We start from the raw sequence: 21,746 nt of genomic DNA, 5'->3' as shown, positions 1-21,746 counted from the left end.
GATTGTGATACTAAGACCAGAGAAGAATCTCTAATTTTGCTTTTCATATAGACCAAGCGCATTATTCAAAGATTCTGACAACAGGTGCCTACAGGGTTAATCCATCCTGATCAGTCAGGTTTTATAAAGAAAAGGGAAGCCTGTGATAACATTAGAAAGGTGGTCCACTTGCTCAAGAAGGTTAGAAAGAATAATATGCCAGTGATGCTTGTTTCATTAGATGCATAGAAGGCCTTCATCCATGTGGACTGGTACTTTTTGGAATATACATTGGTGGACTTTGACTTTGCACACTGATGCCTTAGAATTGTTATAGCTAATTATCACAACCCCACAGCTAGAAAGAATTGCATATCATATCCATTAAGCTACAATTCAGTTAGCTTATACTTATGCCCTTTTATAGAGACATTTTCTCTCTTCCCTGAGTATGCATGATTAGCTGTCTTGTTAGGTCACAACAGGCACTGAGAGAAAATCTACAAATATTCCAAAATCTGACTGACTATAAAGTGAATATGGGGACTCTGAATCTTACTTTGCTGGAAATACTGAGGAACCACGTGAAAAATCAATTCCAATTCTAATGGTCAACCAACTATACAGAGTAAGAATTACTCCCTCAATAGAAGACATCAATAAAGCCAACTTCCTTTGGTTGTTACCAGAAATTTGCAGAGATTAGATAACATCGTCCCCATGTTTGTTTCTGGGATGGGAAGGATCAACACTGTTAAGATTAATGTAATGCCGAGGGTAGTATATTTCTTCCAGGTCCATCCAATGAAACTGGAACCTTCCTTACTGGAAGCTCTTCAACAGGCGGTTTCTTGTGCATATGGAGAGGCACTAAACCCATTGAATTTCTCAGTGAGAGACATCTAAGGGGGAGGGTGGACCCTACCTAGGGTAATAGGTTTTCAGATAAAACCAATTACAACTAATAAAATACCACATAAGAGAATATTTGCTTTTCAGTAGAAACCGGAATACACTGGCTTTAGCTACACTGTTTTTGCTTTGGTTCCCTCTGGTGTGCAAGGTTTAGAGATGCATCCTCTACCTCTCAGCACTTTTCAGTGATGAATCTCTCACTATGACACACTTGGTCCATGGTAAGCCACTGGACTCCCTGTACTCCCTGGACCTAATTGAAATCCCTTTTTGGAAGCAAGGCCTACCTCATATGTATGGCTTCAGCTCACTGTCCACTGCACATTGCTGTGTAGTGGCCAACAGGTTCGCAGCTGGGCTATGAGTAAGGTCTCTGTTTGGGCAGGAGGCATCACCTGGATATCATCCTCCTTCACTGACAGCGGGACGGAGCTTTACTTTCTGAAAGTTAAGGTATCAAGATTGTGGCAATCAAGATCACCATGCATATGGGTGCCTCTAGAATCAATATCCTTCCATTAAGCAATGTGCCTAACTCTCCTGATCTTAGTGATTATCTCAAAAGCATGTCTATAGAAGACATATACTCTCATATAGAAGGACAAGGACCATATCACAAGCATCTTCAGTCACCAAGCACAGACCCAGAAGGGGTCCATGTGCCAGTTTTGGTGAATCTGTATTGTCTAGAGCACATACATTAATTTGGAAAATCTACTACTCTATGAGCTGCAAACAGTGTGGCCAAGAAACATGAAGTCAGTGCAGCAGAGAGCACAGGTTTAGCAAAAGCAGGTGCATGAATTTGTTCTGAGGCTACACATAGAAGTAAAAGACACACAGATGATGGACGGAATGCAGAGCAAATCAAACTTTCACCCCCCAGTCAAGAGATCCATTGTTCTTTTGCTCACAATGCCACCCCTGTTTAGACTCAGCCATATGCAAATCAGTCTTGACCTTGTTCCTCATTGGAACAGTCCAGCCTGAACTGCCAAGCCGGGTCCTTCCTGGACTGGAAACAAGCACCCTGGGAATGGATTCAGGGCATCACCCCTCATTAGCCAGGCTAGCTTGAATCCAGTGGCAGAGTGAGCCCGGGACCCACGTCTGGGCATACCCGGCGCACTTAGGCGGAGAAAGCAAAGGACACAGATGAAGGATGCAATGCAGAGCAAATCAAACAGTCACCCCCGTCAAGAGATCTGGGTTAAATCCATCGTTCTTTTGCTCACCATGCCACCCCACTATAGATCTAGCCATATGCAAACCAGTCTTAACCCTGTGCCTCATGGGAACAGTCCAAACCGAACTGCCAAGCCTGGTCCTCCCTGGACCGGAAACAAGCATTCTGGGACAGGTTTCCAGGCATCACCATTCGGGCTGGACTGTTCCCATGAGGAACAGGGTCAAGACTGATTTGCATATGGCTGGATCTTAACTGGGGTGGCATAGTGAGCAAAAGAACAATGTATTTAACCCAGATCTCTTGACTGGGGGTGAATGTTTGATTTGCTCTACATTCCGTCCATCATCTGTATCCTTTGCTTTCTCTGCCTAAGTGCGCTGGGTATGCCCAGAAGTGGGTCCCGGGCTCACTGTGCTACTGAATTCAAGCTAGCCTGGCTGATGAGGGGTGATGCCCCAAAACCGGTACCAGGATGCTTGTTTCCGGTCCAGGGAGGACCTGGCTTGGCAGTTTGGGCTGGACTGTTCCCATGAGGCCCAGGGTCAAGACGGATATGGATATAGCCTGGTATAAACTGGGGTAGCATGGTGAGCAAAACAACGATAGATTTAACCCAGATCTCTTGACTGGGGGGTCAATTTTTGATTTGCTCTGCATTCCGTCCATCATCTGTGTGTCTTTTGCTTTCTTGCCCTAAATGCACCGTATATGCCCAGACGTGGGTCACTGTGCCAATGGATTCAAGCTAGCCTGGCTGATGAGGGGTGATGCCCCGAAACCAGTCCCAGGATGCTTGTTTCCAGTCTAGGGAGGACCTGGCTTGGCAGTTGGGGCTGGACTGTTCCCATGAGGCACAGGGTCAAGACTGATTTGGATCTGGCTAGGTCTAAACTGGGGTGGCATGGTGAGCAAAAGAACGATGGATTTAACCCAGATATCTTGACGGGGGTGAATGTTTGATTTGCTCTGCATTCCGTCCCTCATCTGTGTGTCTTTTACACATAGAAGTAGACCATGTCCCTCATAGTACCCCATCATCAAGTTCAACTTTCATTCCTACTTCCTCCATGTCAAAATAAGAATAGAAAATGATGATTCAGAAACAATCTCAGACACTTGGCAAAAGTAGATTGGCAATCCGAGCTGCCCATACTGGATGGTAACATATCGAGCAGTGCTCTTTCCTTCACTGAAGACAGAAAATGCGATAACAGTTAATGCTGCACAGAACACAAAGTAAAAAAGTGCTTTGGGCAACCATTACATATGCCTGGCAGGAGCAAAGATCCTGCACTGCATTCAAATAAAGACCCACATGCATGGTGAAAATCAATACCAAGCGGTCCTCACACTAGCTTTGGTCAAAGGCATCCTGTAGGTCATTACATTTCTTTACTACTGCAGCTGCTTGTTTATACCGTGTCATATATCCTGTCACTAATGATCCATAACTATCAGTATGCACATTCTTTTCTTAGCAAACTTCTCCCTTATTATGAGGTAGAGAAAGATTAGACATACATCAGACTCTAATGTCACATGAATTGAGCTAATGCCCAGTTCTTTCTCGATACAAGAATAGGAACTGGGCATTGTAACACTGACTTCCAACAGCAGAGCACTAAATGATCTGGCAAGATATATTACGTCATAAACAGAAAATCTTAATTCAGTCCATCTTTGGCATCTGTCTGAAGAATAAAGCAGCAGGAAGGTATATTGAATGATCATTATTCATATTTTATCTACTGCAATCAAATCATAATAAGATGCAAACATATCCCCATCTATGCACATCCTGGAAATGAAGTGGGACTGGACCACTGGAAAGACGACAGGAAGGTAAGGGAAATAAGTTACTTGTCAGACCAAATTCAAGGGCCAGAGACAGAGACAGAGAAGGGAATACGAACCATGAAATAAGGTAAAACGGACTGTGGGAATGTACGTGGTAAGGAAAGAAATAGGCCAAATTCTTTCAGCCACTTAAAAACACGGTCTCCATGATTGTTTGTGGAGCAAAAAACAGTAAGAAATGAAAAGTGGTGATTTTAAAATTTTTTGAAAACAATGTAAAACAATGAAAAATAAGATGAAGCTCTCCACAGCATCTTGGAGAAAGAAGAAAGATGTGCTACCTTTGTGTGGACACAAGGATTAGGACTATTCTAGGTTCAGAAAGATTCATTGCCAATATTAGCATGAAAAGCATTAGAAATGTAATGATATCTGAAAGTCACTGCTGGACTATATATCAATGGGCTATCCATCCCTAGCTTCAAAACCTAACCTGAGAGCATTGGACCTATTCGGTAACTGATTTGTTCCACCCACTTCTTTGAACATGGTATGGACTATGTAAACAAAAAGTGGTTGTGACAATTGGCTTGGTATCGGGTTGAATGGCAGTTAGTTATGTGATCTGTGAATGAGCAGTGGTGGAAGAAGGGTACAAGTTGAGGGTGGGTTGGGTGCCTGATTTTGTGTATTTATTATTGCTTTTGAAAGGTAGACTAATTGAGAAACCATTTCATCAGCAATTAGTCCCGTAATCCAATTGGGAGGTTATTACCGCATGTACTATGGTTTTCCTGGCATTAGGTGGTAACAGATCAAGGACTTTCCTCAGGGTTTTTCATGGCCCTGTAGCATTTCCCCGCTACCTTTCGAATCTGACTGTCGAATGTCAACTCGGAGTCAAACCAGATTCCAAGGTTTTTCACTTCTGCTTTTGGGGTAGGTAATTGGCCAAATGTTGTCATGGTTGGGATGTAATTGGACCAGAACGTGGACAGTCGCTTAGATGTTAACCTCCGTAAAGAATTGCTTCATTTTGCTGGAAGAAACAACTCCAACCATGACTCATAGCACACAAACCTATATTAAATACATTTTTAAATAAGACACTTCTTTAAATACTTTGACAAGATGACTATATATTTTTGGTTCAAGGTGTAGCCAAAGGGTTAAAAATTCCCTTTTTTTATAGTCTATGGTGTGTCCAATGGATAGTTTAAGAAGACCAATATTTTTTATGAGACGTCAAGGTGTCATTGATTCATGCAGATATAGGCTGATGACAGAGTGCTTATAAAACAAATGTTAGTAGTACCAACGATTAATGATTAATGCTGATTCTTAGGCACCGCCCCTCACAATATTATGCCGTAAATTGTGTGCGAAACAGACACACAGACACACTTGCATGTTATTCATACAAAAATGTATTTATCAACACTACACATTTGACACCACTTCGAAAACCTATTCGATAATAAATATTTACAACCACAGAGATTTCCCATACCAAGTATTCCAAGATGTCTTTCAGCTTCTGATCTTTCCTTCCTCTTAGTGAAGGTTCCATCAGTATATTCAACGTAGTGAGCTTTCATATAGCTTCCTCCAAGGTTATTGCCAGTTTTAGCAAAGAAGATCGCGGAGTCGCTGCACAAAAATAAAGTATGTTTAGAAGACATCTGTATGTATATACATATGTACTTGTTTGTTGTAATTTGCAGTGAACTGTCGAACATACTTCACACTGAGGTAACTGAACCGGTAAGCTCAAAAGAAATGCCATAACTTTTGTTGAAAATGAAGACAACCAATAACCTTGAGGGTAGGTAAAGAGCAATCCAGTGATATACTTTTGTGTTTTCCTAAGATGTATGTGCAATTAATAAAACAGAAACATATCTACAAACTAACAGCATTCTAAACATAAAAGGAGGGTAGACAAGAGAGAAATGGAGGCACAAATGGAAAGGGCAGGGGGATAGGGTAACGACATTAGAGTGGAGGGGGCGAGTGAGAGATCAGTGCAAGAGGTGCACAGTGGCAAGACAAGGAACTAGGTGAGGTGAATGCATTGTGGTGGTGTTCTTCATGTCGTCAGCTACTGGGAGGTCATGGAGCAACAAGTGTTGCTTGACAAGTAGGTTTTAAGTTTTTTTCTGAAGAGGAAAAGGAAGCAAGCCAGGTGATGTCTCTTTGCACAGCAGAAGATCTATTATTTCTTCTTTTAGCACTTCCTGGTCTCTTGTCAGGTAGATATGCAGGACTTATGTAACCCTTTGTGGGGTCAAGTAAGCCTCTGGGATGCTGGCAGGCAGCATTTATTTTATTTTTTATTTTTTTCATTTGTAGAGTGCATGCTTACACCACGGGTGTGTCCCCGCGCTAAGACATAGACTCTGAAAGATGCGAATGCAAGCTGCATGACCTACCGAGTTCCACTTATTCAGTTTTAGCGAACAGACAGATCTTTAGCTGATTGCGAAATCTACTTTCGCAAGACTCTGTTCTTAGGGCAATTGGTAGGGTGTTCCATGTTTTTGCTGCAAGGTACCTGAAGGAGCGTGCCCCCATTCTTGCTCTAAATATTCTCGGTACCGTCACCAGTGCCTTCCCCATAGATCTTAAACTCCGTCCTGGGATGTATTGGGTTAGTAATGGTTGAAGGTATCTTGGGCCGTTCTTTAATAGAATGCGGTGACAATGGCACATTGCCTTAAACACAACTCTTTTCCACTACCAGCCAGTGTAGTACTGTCAGGGCTTTCTTCATGTTAGCTCTTCTCAGGAGGCTAAGTACCAATCGAGCCACCGCATTCTGCACCCTCTGTAGTTTGGATAGTCCTTTTTTTGTAGCACCAAGATATAGTACATTCCCGTAATCCAATTGGGAGGTTATTACCGCATGTACTATGGTTTTCCTGGCATTAGGTGGTAACAGACCAAGGACTTTCCTCAGGATTTTCATGGCCCGTAGCATTTCCCCGCTACCTTTAGAATCTGACTGTCGAATGTCAACTCGGAGTCAAATCAGATTCCAAGGTTTTCACTTCTGCTTTTGGGGTAGGTAATTGGCCAAATGTTGTCATGGTTGGGATGTAATTGGACCAGTGCGTGGACAGTCGCTTAGATGTTAACCTTCGTAAAGAATTGCTTCATTTTGCTGGAATAAACAACTCGAACCATGACTCATAGCACACAAACCTATATTCAATTCAATTCAAAACAAGCTTTATTTGATTCGACACAAACCTATAATCATAGTATACAAACCAAGAAACTGAGCACCACTGGCAAAGCAGAAAATAAAACATACAATAAGAATCACAGCATCCCAACCAAAACGAGTAATCAGAGAACCCAAACATCCAACAAAGAAGAAATCAAAACATACAGACCAGTCAATCTGACAATTGTAAACCAGAAATTAGAGCATCCCCATATAAGGAAATAGGGTATACAAAACTAAGAACCAAAGACAACAAAGTAGAAATCAGAGCACCACCACACCTGACAATAGGAATCAAAAGATAGAAAACAGGAATCCAAGACTCACAAATCAGCAATCGATGCACCAGAAACCAGAAATGGGAGCACACCAAAGCAGAACTCAGAGAACCCCAAAGCAGGAATCAGACAACCCCAAAGCAAGAATCAGACCATGTTAAAGCAGAAATCAGAGTGCTCAAACCAGGAACCACTTCTAAAGCAGGAATCAAAGCCCCAAAGCAGGAATCAGAGCACACAAAAGGATTTCAAGAACCACAAACCAGTAATCAATGTTGCCCAAAGCAGGGTAAGCAGGTTTAAGCAAAGAGTAAAGACCAAAACATACTAAATTGCATGGCTGCTATGCTATGAAAATATGAACATTTATTTGAATAATTTGTAATCACAGGTTATAAACAGTGGCAACAGAGGATCCTTCTCTGGCTTCCTATAAGTGTTCTGTGAGAATGTTGCAGTGTCCTAACTAAAAGGAAGTGCATGGATGATGTTAGAGTGAATGAGTGAAACGTTGGGTGTGAATTATGTACCAAAACAAGTCACAGTCGATTGTTTAAACATGATTGAAGGGTTGGTAGGGCATCAGCAAACAAGCTATTACAGTGTTTAGTATCCTTACCATACATATCAATGGCTCTCGTCTCCTTTCATGTCATCATTGCGCCTTATTCAGTGAAATAGGCAAGCAACTACTGCTTGAGGAAAAAGAGGTATTGAAAATGTGAGCAGGGTGAAGAGTGCTGGTGGAGGAGGATGCACTACCTCCCCTGAGACACAGCAGGTTAACAGCTGCTGCCAAGACGAGGAATTAACTCAGGGCACCACTGAGAACACAGCAGTGGATCAGCCCTAAACAACAGTCTCAAGGTGTACAATGAGGATGCACTCTCAGACTGCAGACAAGATTCACAGTGCAGCCATATCCAAAGTGTTCTGTGGGTTACAGTATGAAGCAAGATCCTGCAAGTTAATATTGAAAAAGTCGATGTACGCAACGATACATATGTATATAAAAACACAATCACATCACTATTGTTGAAATCACCCGATATGACCTCTCCATCGACCCCGAGTTAGAAATATGGGACCAGGCAGACCCTGCCACATAGGCCTAAGGCAACTGATTGACAGACCAAAGGTGGTGTGGGCGCAAACAGGAAAAACCCAGATCAATCCCACAGAGAGGCAGCGACATTACAATGGTCCAGGGAGATTGGCCCCCAATAAAACACAGATGGCTGGAGGGGTGCGCACGTTGCCTAAAACACCATAAAGTTAGATGCCACATGAAGTTAGGAACACTCAGCAAATAAGGACTCAGCACACGCAGTGATTATGCGCTCCCCATAACGGACATCTGGACACGTTACCCACTGGCCCTCATTGCGTACACCTGCATTTGTTATTTGTGGGAGTAATTTATGACGCCATGACTCGGGCCACATTCCTTTTCCTAAAAAGTATCTCTGAATTGGTTTATGATGCAACAAGAAATGTATATAATGGCACTCAGATCGACTGTACTTTGAGACAGTCCTCAGACCCAGACCCAGAATCTGTAACTGTTCTCCCGGCTGAAGTGTTTAATTAAACCAACTGATCCCGCTTTGCCAAATGCCTCTTGTCTTTTATTTTTAAGGGTAAATTCACATTTGAGCAACATTTTGCTGAGCCAGATAGGAGAGTTGGGTGCTTCGAATCCAACTGTGGCCGAAGGAAAGGACCCTGCCCAGACGGATTCACATCTGTGCAGCAAGGAAGGTGAACAGACACCACAATTGACTGAAAGTTCTGCTGAATCCACAGGGTGGTGGCCCGTCCTGATGCCGCCGTCAATGGGTTAGAGACTAAGGGCCAGATGTAGGAAGCCAAATTGCGATCGCAAAAGCTAGAATTCGCAGAATTTCAGCATTTGAGATCGCAATTTGGCTGTGAGCAATGAAGGTAGGCAAATAACCTATCGCAAAATAAGGAATCACATAAATTGCGATTCCTTATTTTGCGCAAACATTTAGAGAATCGCAATTTGCGATTCCCTAAATGCAATGCTCGTAGGCATCGCAAATTGCGATTTTGCCTTAAGGAATCGCAAATTGCCACCAACTTCAAGTTGGTGGTATTTTGCGATTTCCTTTAAAAAACACTTTTTAGCTTTTTTCAAAGTGCCGTGTGGCACACATACATGCACATTTCAGGGGTGCAACAGGGTGTCCTTTTGGAACGCTTGCACCCTTGAAATTGCGCACGCAATTTGCGAGTGCCTCTTGGTTTCTCGCAAATTGCGTGCGCAAATCCCATTCATTCCTATGGGCCTCTTCGCCCATAGGAATGAATGGGAACGTATTCCTTGATGCGAATCTCAATTTGCGATTCGCAATTAAGGAATATTAAGGAATCGAAAATATGTTTGCGATTCCGACATACATTCCATTTTGCGAGTACTTAATAGCAATTCGGTAAAAATAGCTATTAAGGAATCACAACATTGAATTTACCTACATCTGGCCCTAAGTCCTAGCATTTTGCGCATGGCAAACTAGGAAGGAGCACAGAAATGTAACCTGAGCACCCTGCGACTGACAGAAATCTGACATATTGCCTATTTATGTGTCTGAAATAAGTAGTCGCAAGGTGGCCTTGGAGGCGTTCCAGCAGAGGTCACCATGCTACGATAGTCAGTACACTAGGAAGGGTGAAGGTTGCTAGTCGCTTGGAATGCTGGGAGTGACACAGATGTTACGCTTGTCCCCTGAGTGTGACAGAGGGGTGAGTAATCACCGCTTCGAACACTGGGTGTGACACAGACGGTACGCATAGGCCCTGGGTGTGATATAGGGCCAGCACCTCAATCTTATATTTTGTCCAAAAGGGTTTTCTCAGTATTAACAGTTTCTTGTTGGCATCTGAAAGAAGAGGTGTTGTTCGCTTGGACCACAGATGGTACGCATGACCCCTGGGTGTGATATAGGGTGCAATACCAGGGAAAATTTGGTCCTTGGAGATTAGGTGTAGCTTGTGCTTGGTTAAGAAGGGCTGGTGGTTGTAGAGTCGTTTCTCTTTTCCTCATAAATTGTTATCTTTGTCCTGGAACCGATCAGGCTCAATTAGTCCCATGTGCCCTGCAGAGCCTCCTCTTGTAATCCGGTAGCATGCTCTAGGAGTGGGCTAAGGTAGTTGTTTGACAAATTCATCATTTTTTCTCCATGAGTTTTTTCTCTCTTTATCTTCATTGTGGTTATTAAGTGATGCATTCATGAGGTTGTGGTGCTGGCAAATTGTTGGAACTGCATTTTTGTCTTGAGTGTGGTGTTTGTCAATGACTCAATGTGCTTATGAAGGCATTCCCAATTTTTACAATCGTTATTCCATATCTAACTAGGCTCTGCTATTTTGCTGCTAATTTCACATGTTTGAACTAACAATTGGACTTTCTTTCAGATTGTGACCCTTCATATAAATTGTGGTTTGTGTTTCTGATATGTCTATTCTGATGAATCTGTACATAACGTTGAGCTTGTAGTAAAGTAGTTGTAATCAGTTATCCCTGTGTATTTATTTCCCCACAACCAGAGTAGAATTTAAGATTACTTAATTCAGAGAAGCTACAGTATATCAGTTCCTTAAAAAAGTTCCCAATTTATCATGGAGTCACCGCTAAAGTACATGAAAACTAGGTTCCCCACACAGGTTAAAAAACTGAGCAAGTATTGCCATGAATGGCACGCACCCACTAAGACACACGAGCTCCCCTGGCCAGAGGGGGGAACCTTCGACACTAACATAATCGAACACATGAGGACACATATTCGGATCAAATACCTATGGCAAAAAAGCCAGAAGAGAAGCAGTGTTAGAACTGCGGGCCATCTTTGAGGGGGCCCAGAACGACAAATTTATCCCAGAACCAGTAAGTAAGGCATTTGCGCCTCCCCCACCGTATGTAGGAAGGGAGTTGCTCTCCTTGATGCCTGCTATCCCAACATTAGGTTATACAAATCTATCGGTCGCGGGAGCCAGAGGGCCCCCTACTGAACAATAAACTACTAGATCCAGACATGGGAGGCTAACAGGCCAGCAGGCCCAGGCAATCCCAGCATCACCCCAGTCCAGTGCTAAAGCGCCCTGAAGTTTGACTCCCTGTCTGTCGCGTTCAGCCCATCGAACCCTAGCAGCGTGGAGAACGTGCACTGTCCCCCGTCCGGGTGAACACACTTGGATGACTGGGAGTATCATAGTTCTGGAGAGTGACCCAACTAGTGGGGGTGAGAAAAGGGGTTCCAGCCCTCAGGTGATCCTGGTAAGAACAGCTGTTGCCACAATGATGCAGAAGGCAGGAGCACCAATCGGGTATCGCTGCAGAGGTTCAGGAAGGATTTAGCATGTAGTGGCAGAGATTCGAGGAAGTAGTGCAGAGATTTCCCAAGGCCAAAACAACAATTGATGGACAGAATGCAGAACAATGTCATACATTCACCCCAGTACAGAGATCTGGGCCTAAATCCATCGTTTTTTTGCTCACCATGCCATTCCAGTTTGAACCCAGCCATATGCAAATCAGTCTTGACCCTGTGCCCCATGGGAACAGTTCAGCCTGAACTGCCAAGCCAGGTCCTCCCTGGACTGGAAACAAGCATCCTAGGACCGGTTTCGGGCTTTCAGCCCTCGTCAGCCAGGATAGCTTGATTCCAGTGGCATGGAGAGCACGGGACTCACGTCTGAGCATACCCTTCCCACTCGGGGTGACAAATGCAAAAACAACAATTGATGGACAGAATGCAGAACAATGTCATACATTCACCCCAGTACAGAGATCTGGGCCTAAATCCATCGTTTTTTTGCTCACCATGCCATTCCAGTTTGAACCCAGCCATATGCAAATCAGTCTTGACCCTGTGCCCCATGGGAACAGTCCAGCCCGAACTGCCAAGCCAGGTCCTCCCTGGACTGGAAACAAGCATCCTAGGACCGGTTTCGGGCTTTCAGCCCTCGTCAGCCAGGATAGCTTGATTCCAGTGGCATGGAGAGCACGGGACTCACGTCTGAGCATACCCTTCCCACTCGGGGTGACAAATGCAAAAACAACAATTGATGGACAGAATGCAGAACAATGTCATACATTCACCCCAGTACAGAGATCTGGGCCTAAATCCATTGTTTTTTTGCTCACCATGCCATTCCAGTTTGAACCCAGCCATATGCAAATCAGTCTTGACCCTGTGCCCCATGGGAACAGTCCAGCCCGAACTGCCAAGCCAGGTCCTCCCTGGACTGGAAACAAGCATCCTAGGACCGGTTTCGGGCTTTCAGCCCTCGTCAGCCAGGATAGCTTGATTCCAGTGGCATGGAGAGCACGGGACTCACGTCTGAGCATACCCTTCCCACTCGGGGTGACAAATGCAAAAACAACAATTGATGGACAGAATGCAGAACAATGTCATACATTCACCCCAGTACAGAGATCTGGGCCTAAATCCATCGTTTTTTTGCTCACCATGCCATTCCAGTTTGAACCCAGCCATATGCAAATCAGTCTTGACCCTGTGCCCCATGGGAACAGTCCAGCCCGAACTGCCAAGCCAGGTCCTCCCTGGACTGGAAACAAGCATCCTAGGACCGGTTTCGGGCTTTCAGCCCTCGTCAGCCAGGATAGCTTGATTCCAGTGGCATGGAGAGCACGGGACTCACGTCTGAGCATACCCTTCCCACTCGGGGTGACAAATGCAAAAACAACAATTGATGGACAGAATGCAGAACAATGTCATACATTCACCCCAGTACAGAGATCTGGGCCTAAATCCATCGTTTTTTTGCTCACCATGCCATTCCAGTTTGAACCCAGCCATATGCAAATCAGTCTTGACCCTGTGCCCCATGGGAACAGTCCAGCCCGAACTGCCAAGCCAGGTCCTCCCTGGACTGGAAACAAGCATCCTAGGACCGGTTTCGGGCTTTCAGCCCTCGTCAGCCAGGATAGCTTGATTCCAGTGGCATTTCCCAAGGCCGGCACTGGGTCGCAATCCTCCCTCCACTTCCATAATCAGACAAGCCACGGGGCTGATATTGGCCAGTCCACATCCGATGGATGACACACACACACCCACACTCAAGTCAAGTCAAGATCAACTTTATTCGGCTGGTTAAAGCCATAAAAGTACACCGCAAAACATTCTATAAGACAACATGGGAACCTATACAAAGATCATGTCCCAATAATCTTAAAAACTATTCAAAATTTAAGAAAAGGAATCGGTGTTCCGCCTTTTTGACAGTTATAAACAGGCATGTGCAAAAAAATCGGATAAACAGTTTCTCCATGGGACAGTGGGACAATCGATCTAAAACTCATATCAACATGAAAATTCATAAACGATACACCTCTTTAAAATGACAACCAGTTAAAATACAGATCGTCATAAAAAGAAAGGAAACGTTCAGTTTAAAACAGACATCATCATAAAATTCATAAGAGGAGTATACGTAAATAGATGTAGGAGGCAGCCACATAAAGGTACAGCTGTTATATCACCCCTCATCCCTGACTAATCTTCTAGTTTTAAATATGGCCATTAATTTCTCAGACGATCAGCCTGCACAACCCCTGGGGGTTACCCAATCAAGACTCTTGTCTTTAATCCACCTATATCGCGCAGACAGGCCAATAAGGGCAACACCCACTGACCTGACGACCTTCACCAATGCTGTACTCACGAAAATTGAAAATTTATCTGAACTGCTCGGCAACGACGCACAACATCCTGTAATTCTGGGCAAATCACTTAATCTACCCGTGCCTAACAAAAAAATATATATATGTATGTGTTCTCGTGTAACGAAAACTGGTGCTCATGTAAAGCGCTGTGATACATGATGTCTCGGGTCTAGTTCGCACTATATCAAACTCTTGAAAAAAAACACAAAAAACTGCTGGGTCGGAAACTACAGCTGCCCGTGAATTCGTGTTCTGCCGGATGGGTCACCATGATATGAAACCCCAGAAGGCGGTGCTGTTTTGCTTGGAAGCCATTGAGGTGCGGCCCAAACATGAGGTGCTGCTGGCCACTGACCATGAGATCACAATGTGGGCATGTATCATCTGCGTTATGCCCGGTCTTAGCATACGGGAGGTAACCGATGACCAGCTACTCAGTAATTGTCCAGAGGCCTAATAAATCATCTTCGCTGACCCAACTGTGGTTAGGGTGGTACTGCAGATTTGGGCTCCAACGCCCATGACGGTATTGGCAACTTGGCAGGAGCAAGACTTCTCAGCAGCACCGCCACAGTTATGGGCCAAGGGACCCTACATTGTGGGGCTCATCAATATCGTTGAACTGGTAAAAATAACCCTGCAAGAACAGCCCATCATACCCTATATCACCAACAATTGAAGCACTAATTAATCAGGAGGTCCTTCACATGGGGGTTTCCCTCGGCAACACACCGATTTTTCTGGTCAAAAAGAGTAAGGGAGGGACCTTGCGCCTGGTGTAGGACTTGTGCCCCCTCAATGACATCATGGTCCTAGAATTCCCTGTAGTGCCAGACCTCTCCATTATATTGACAAAGATAACTGCAGACACCCGCTATTTTTCCATGATAGACATCAAGAACGCATACTTTAGCATTCTGTTGCACCCTGACAGTCAGTCCCTGGCGGTGTTCACCTTCCGAGGGGTTCAGCTGCTATACCAGAGTCTACCGCAAGGGTACTGTGTGTCTCCAGTATCTTCAACAGAATACTGAGGGAGGATCCTGCCAACTTCCAATCGAACAGCACCTTGATTCAGTACGCTGACGACATCTTGATATGTAGTCCCTCTGAGGACCTATGTCGCTAGGGCACAATAGCCCTCCTGACTGCACATGCCGAGAAAGGGTACAAGGTGGAAACGGGGAGTTTGCAGTATGTACAACAGGAGGTTAGTTGGGCCAACTAATCTCAGCAGCCAGTCGGCAGATGACGCCGGAAAGCGCGGATACTATCAGGGCTGTGCCACTACCAAAAACTTAAAAGGGTATGCAAATGTTTTTAGGAATATGCAGCTATGTCCGGCCGTGCGTCTTTGACTATAGCGCACTTGTTGACCCCTTACTTGAAGCCATGAAGAAGGTGAAAACCGGAAACGAGGAACTAGCATGGATGCCTGAGAAGCACAAAGCCTTCGGCGAGCTCATAACAGGGATAACAAACTGCCCTGTGTTAGGAATACCCAATTAAAAGAAGGAATTCTTCTTATTCAGTCACAGTGAAGGGCGAGTCATGTTAGCCATCCTAACACAAAAGTAACCCCTGGGGCAGAAACCCTTTGTGTACTACAGTGAGCTCTTGGATTCAGTCATACAGGGTCATTTCCTATGCCAGCAGGCACTAGCAGCAGCAGCCTTTGCCGTAAAATAAAAACCACCTCCTTTGTGCGGGGAGCACTGCTGACACTGTATGCAGAGCATTCAGTGCTTGCAGTCATTCAAAAGAGCAAGAGCACACTGACAACAGGTTGTAGGGTACAAAATAATGCTCTCCAGACCATCTCTAAAAATAGTATGTGCCATCTAGCTAACCCAACCACATTCCTAGCCCACGAGGTTCAGGAGAAGGAGGAGATCCATGACTGCACAACATACACCCACTAGGGGATTAGCCAGACAGAGGAGGATCCCAACTTAGATAGTGAGGTATTGTTCTTCAACAGGTCCTCCACGATATAGACGAACAGACAGGTGTAAGACACACGGGGGCAGCTGAAGTAATGGCTCGTAGCCTCACACCCTCAGAAACACTGCAAGTAACCACACAGCTATCTCTGCTCCCCCACCTCTCAGCGCAGGCAGCGGTGCTGACAACATGAATTGAAGCCCTCAGCCAAAGCTCGGGAAAGATGGCAACTTGGCTTAAGTCACCACCACGGTGTACTCTAGCATGTGGAGAAGGTAAGGGTTTCTGAAATCAGATGGCACCCCCGTCACCCACTACTCGATGTGCTGACTCTATCTGAACTCGTCGCCATGGTAAAATGTGCCGCTCATACCGGGGGGAAGGACTTCATATCTGGGGGAATACATTAGCAGATCAAATTGCAGAAAAGGCAGCTTATGCAATGTTCAAAGAAACAAGCGTACTCGCTTTACAGCAGGCATCATCGATGTAACTACCAGAAGACAAGCTATACGCAGACACAGCAGGGTTATACTTGGGGTAGCTGAAGAAGACCACACTGCCTGACGGAAAAGAGCAATGGTTATGTAGGAGTGGCACACAGACTGCACAGGACCTTATATATCGACATATACCCACAGGGTAGCTTGTCATGCCGCAGAGCCTAGTTAACATAGCTTTGCCCCAACTTCACCTACCAACACACACAGCAAAAGACAACATGGTACGCAGAGAAACTAGCTCATCCTCATCGTGACAGGAGCAGTAACCATGTCTTTAAATGGATACACTGTCTGCCAATTATACTCACCCAAACCTACACTCAAGGTCCTGCCATCAGCTATCCCCCAGACCGACGGGACCCTTTAATGTGCTACACATTAATTGTATCAATCTTTGTTCCAACTATTGATACCTAACTGCTCAAACTCCAGGTAGATCGAATCTGGCCCTTGCCTACACTGCGACGCCACGGCAGCGGCAACTTACCTCTGCAGGGAAGGGATACTCAGGTTGGGGGTATCAATGCCCAAGCACAATGTCAACTCCATGTTCAATCACATCTGCACCCTTTTAGGTATAACACACAAACTAGCCTCAGCATATCACCCCCCAAAGCAATGGTGGCGTTGAGAGACTCAACGGCCTGTTAACAAATTAATTAAGCAAAATCTGGACCAGCCTTAAAAAGAAGTGTCTCCACTGTATGCCCCTAGCCTTGTTCATGTTAAGGAACACATCCAGCAGCGACCACCATCTTACACCACATCCAATTGTAACTGGTAGACTGATGAGAACACTGATCCAAAAAACACAGACCAAAGTAAGCACTGAGGCGAGCTCTCTGGCACTAGGAGCCGAATAGCATTTGTATCTCTCTGAGTTAACCAAAACCCCTGACAGGTTAAACATGGGAACCGTCAAGCAATGCAACCTGGACAGGAAGTGTAAATCTACAATATGGTAAGGAAATGGAAGCAAGCCAAGTTTGAAGGACCCCACCGAGTGATCTTTGCAACACCTACTGCCCTCAAGGTGGAGAGGAGAGAGGCATGGGTCCAACTCTCCGACGTGCAGCTGAAACGTTCCACAGCAAGCCCACTATGAACCGTACCACAATCTTTTTTTTTACTTTTCCACAATTAATGAAACCTACAATCACAGGAGGACTACAGACGTCTCCCCTGGAAGTCATCCAAGACCTGCAATGTTTAATATGTTATGTATTGTTGTGCAATGGTATACTCTTTGTTTATTGTGGGTGTGGCCGCATCCACACCTTGCCCAAGATTTGCCTAGTCAAATGGAGTCCACCCCTACATTTTCACAGCACTTGCATAGGGACCTCTTCCATGTCACTTATAATTAGACTGAACACAACACTAGCATCCCACATGCACTGCAGGACATGCTCTTACACAACACATGGTATCAGCACATGACCCAGCTGATGTCTGGGCTCCCACGGTGGTTATTTTATGTCTGTTTATTAATACTGCATGCAGTAGGTACAGACAGGTTTTACTTGTCCAAAGAGGTAGCCCCCGAAAAAGCGAAATGCCTTCTCCAACTGTACCGATGTAGGATTTGGGGCAAGATACAACTCAACAGAGTAGAGCCTCATTGTGTAGTGGTAAATGTGACCATTATGAGACCAATCCCACAGCACTGTACCTTTTTACCTAGCCTAGTGATATTCAAACACAGCTAGATAAGATGCGTAGGAGGGGCACCATAGGTGAAGACACTGTTTGGCCCTAAAACTTTCCAGAAAAGAGGTTCTTGGAGGTAGCAAAGCTACCGCACCAGTGCACAAACATGTCTGCTTCCACTTCCGTCTGTGGTCCCAGGGTGGTCCTTAGCATATCTGGGGCAGTCTTCTTTAATAGCAAATGGACCCCAGACCTGGAGTTCAAGTGTAGGGCTATCCACTTCAATGATACGAAGGAAAATGAGTCTTGTAGGGGAGGGTTAAAAACCAGCATAAATAACCCATGTCAGGAAATATGGGATATTGAGATAGATTGGTACACTTGGTTGGAAGGGAAGAGGAAAACCCTAATTGAATGGAAACTTACACTGTATTTCTTGTGTTTCAGAGGTAAAGGAATGATTCCATTCTCCACAAATAAGAACTGTGGTGCAATACTACACACACCAGACATTCAATGGAGCACCTCCACGCTGATGGATACCTACTGGCAGTGCGGCGAATTGACTACACCCAGCTCGTCCCCGGATTGGGGGCCTATGCTCCCTCGTTACCATACACACCTGAGCCTGTTCATACCTGGAGAAGATTTGTCAGAGTTGTACCAACACCTGTTACAGAAGAAGACAGTTCTGTGGCATCAGGCACAAGAGAAAAGAACTTCTGATTATTTTGGCTCGGTACAAGGACATTCTGGAAGAATTTAGACTGTTTTCAGACATACAAGTAAATGCAGGAGGGTCCATACCCTTCTTCAGCGTTCAGAAAAAAGCAAACGCCCAATGGGAAATGTTCAAAATGATGAACAGTACTGAGTTTGGTCTTAATGCAATTAAGGAAGAACAAAGAGGTCCATTACGATGGCGGGCGGCGGTAAACGGGACGGACCACCAGAGGTGCTGCTGTCCCGCTGTGCCCATTAGGATGCGACCGCCACCCTGGCGGTCGCATGGCGCATATTTAACATTGTGGTGGGCGGTGCTTTGAGCAGCACCCGCCACATTGTTAAATATGCATGTTGTGCATTGGCATGCACAACATGACAGGCCCTGTGCGTTGCCTGCGACCTTGTGTATGCCAATGGAGGGGGTACCATAGGTACCCCCCAAGTGCAGCCCACCACCCCCTTAACCCCCTGGGGGCCCGCAACAGGCCCCCAAAGTTTTTACCGCATGCCTTTCCATGGCGGAGTCTCAGCCATGGAAAAGCATTCCACCGCAGCCATACTAATATGGATGGCGGTGCCTGCAAGATACTGCCACCATATTGTGCCCCTTTTCAGCCCGGACGCCAATCCGACCGGTGGAAAAGCTGCGGACGGTCTTTCCGTCTGCCGCGGTGCCCCTCGCCAAGATGGCGGGGGTGAACCAGGGGCATTTTGTGGGCAGATCGCCACTGCCGAGCCGGCAGTGGCCACCGCCGGCCCAGCCATTGCGATCCGCCCGATATCATAATGGGCCCCTAAGAGTCATCCACCTCATGGTGATGGAACATCAATATGTGTTGGGCTTGATGACTGCTATGGAGGGAAGGGTGTCTGCCAAGATCGGTGCGTCCTGCTGCACGTTTATGCCAGGCAACGACATGGATACGGGGACTCTGACTCTTTTCATCCAAGCACTGCATCACTTGCAAACAGATGTGTAAGGAGGGAGGTGCTTCTGAGCAGTAATGGTACACCAATTGATTTTCCTGTCTCGCCCAGAGGTTGACTGGTTTGTTTATGTCATTGCTTCCCGTTCTAATCTTCATATTGTTTTTGTGTGGTTTCCTACAAGTGGGGATTTCCTGCTGTCAAACCGCAGTCCCCAAATTCAGTAGGGTACAAGTAACTAGGGAAACGTAGTAATAGTTAAAACTGAAACATGACAAGCCCCTAAAAATGTGACTGTCAGGAAGTATGAGGCAAAGGATGTTTGTTAAAAATCCAACTAGAGGGGGGAATGTCAATGTTGAAAAAGTCGATGTATGCAATGATACATGTAGTTATAAAAACATAATAACATCACTGTTGTCTAAAGCACCCGATATGACCTCTCCATCAAGCCAGAGACAAAATACGCAGGCAAGCAGGCCCTGCGACTTAGGCCTGAGGCAACTGCTCACAGGTGGGGTCACAGATAACGAGCAGAACAAATGCACAAACAGGAAAAACCCAGATCATTTCCACAGATAGGCAGCGACACTCAATGGTCCAGGGAGATTGGCTCCAATAAAGCACACATGGTTAGAGGGGTGCACATGTTCCCAAAACACCATGAAGTTAGGAACACTCAACCAATCTAGACACAGCACATGCAGTGATCACATGTTCCCCTTGCCAGACATCTGGAAAAGTTACTCACTGGCCCTCATTGTGTCCATACAAGGTCGAGACCCACCTGCATAGGTTATCAGGTGGGAGTAATTTATGACTCCATGACTAGGCCCACATTACTTTTCCTAAAAAAGACCTCTGCATTGTTTTATGATGTGTGAAGTAATGTATATAATGGCGCTCAGATCTATTGTACTTTGAGACAGTCCTCAGACTTGTTTATGTAACTGTTTTCGTGGCCGAAGTGTTTGATTAAACCAACTCTTCCTGTTTTGCCAAATGCCTCTTATCTTTTGTTTTTTCAAGGTAAATTCACATTCGAGCAAACATGGTGAAGGCACCAAACTGCATGTTAATTTCACCCTGCTAAATCACACATCTTTGTGTGGGGCTGCTGGTCTTCACTCAACTGGGTTCTTCAATCAGCCTCCTGAGAAGGTTGTGCTGGTACTAGCCAGTTTCACCTTCCTCTGCTGGTGGTATCTGTCACATGTTTCAGATTCTGACTAAAGCTCAAGGTGTCTCTGTAACCTCAAGGTCATAGAGATGGGCATGGGTAATTCAAGCAGACACCCAAATGTGCATCCAATTATGCATTTCAATTTCAATCATGTATCCACTTATTTACCCATCTATCCATCGACAACCTATTATTGTGTCAATGACATTTTCTTCCGCCCAGTTACGGCATACAACATGGGCAATGGGTCAGCCCACTTCTGCCACGGGTTAACTTCACTGTGACTGACGGCATTCTACCCCTACACAAAGAAGACCCTCACACACAAAGTAGTTCTCTTCAGTACCAGGGGATAGTATGGCGAAGGGTGCTTTTTGAGACCAAAAAAGTACTTTGGCTTTTAGCTACGATTTCTTTTTTTAAATTGACACAGCTCAGCAGATTTCCCAACAATTCTGCAAAAACCATAACAAAACAAAATAAACATTGACAAAGTCGAAAAGCTCAAGGTCAAATAAAATCCTCTTTGGTTCAATAAATCACTCAATAACTATACACATCATATCACCAAAATATAAAGGTAAAAATAAAAAGCATATAAAAAATATGCAAAATAAACAGAAATATGTCCACTATTACAAACGGAACAAATTTATTAAGCCAGTATGTACTGTATATAAATCTTCTTGAACATCACATTCTGCATAAAAAATAATT

At 44.9% G+C, this 21,746-nt stretch overlaps 1 protein-coding gene across 1 annotated transcript in view; it reads right to left on the bottom strand.

Moving 5' to 3' along the window:
• HEPHL1 (hephaestin like 1) overlaps window positions 1-21,746 on the bottom strand; it is a 384,637-nt gene that overhangs the window by 192,931 nt on the left and 169,960 nt on the right. The window contains exon 7 of the mRNA XM_085621400.1: window positions 5,391-5,530. Coding sequence (XP_085477526.1) covers window positions 5,391-5,530 — 140 coding nt within the window. The remainder of the gene's footprint in view (window positions 1-5,390; window positions 5,531-21,746) is intronic.

This window comes from Triturus cristatus, chromosome 8 (assembly GCF_964204655.1).
Source record: "Triturus cristatus chromosome 8, aTriCri1.1, whole genome shotgun sequence".
Taxonomy (NCBI): Eukaryota; Metazoa; Chordata; class Amphibia; order Caudata; family Salamandridae; genus Triturus; species Triturus cristatus.
Note: the sequence above shows the minus strand (reverse complement) of the source record. Positions and strands in the feature narration are given on the sequence as shown.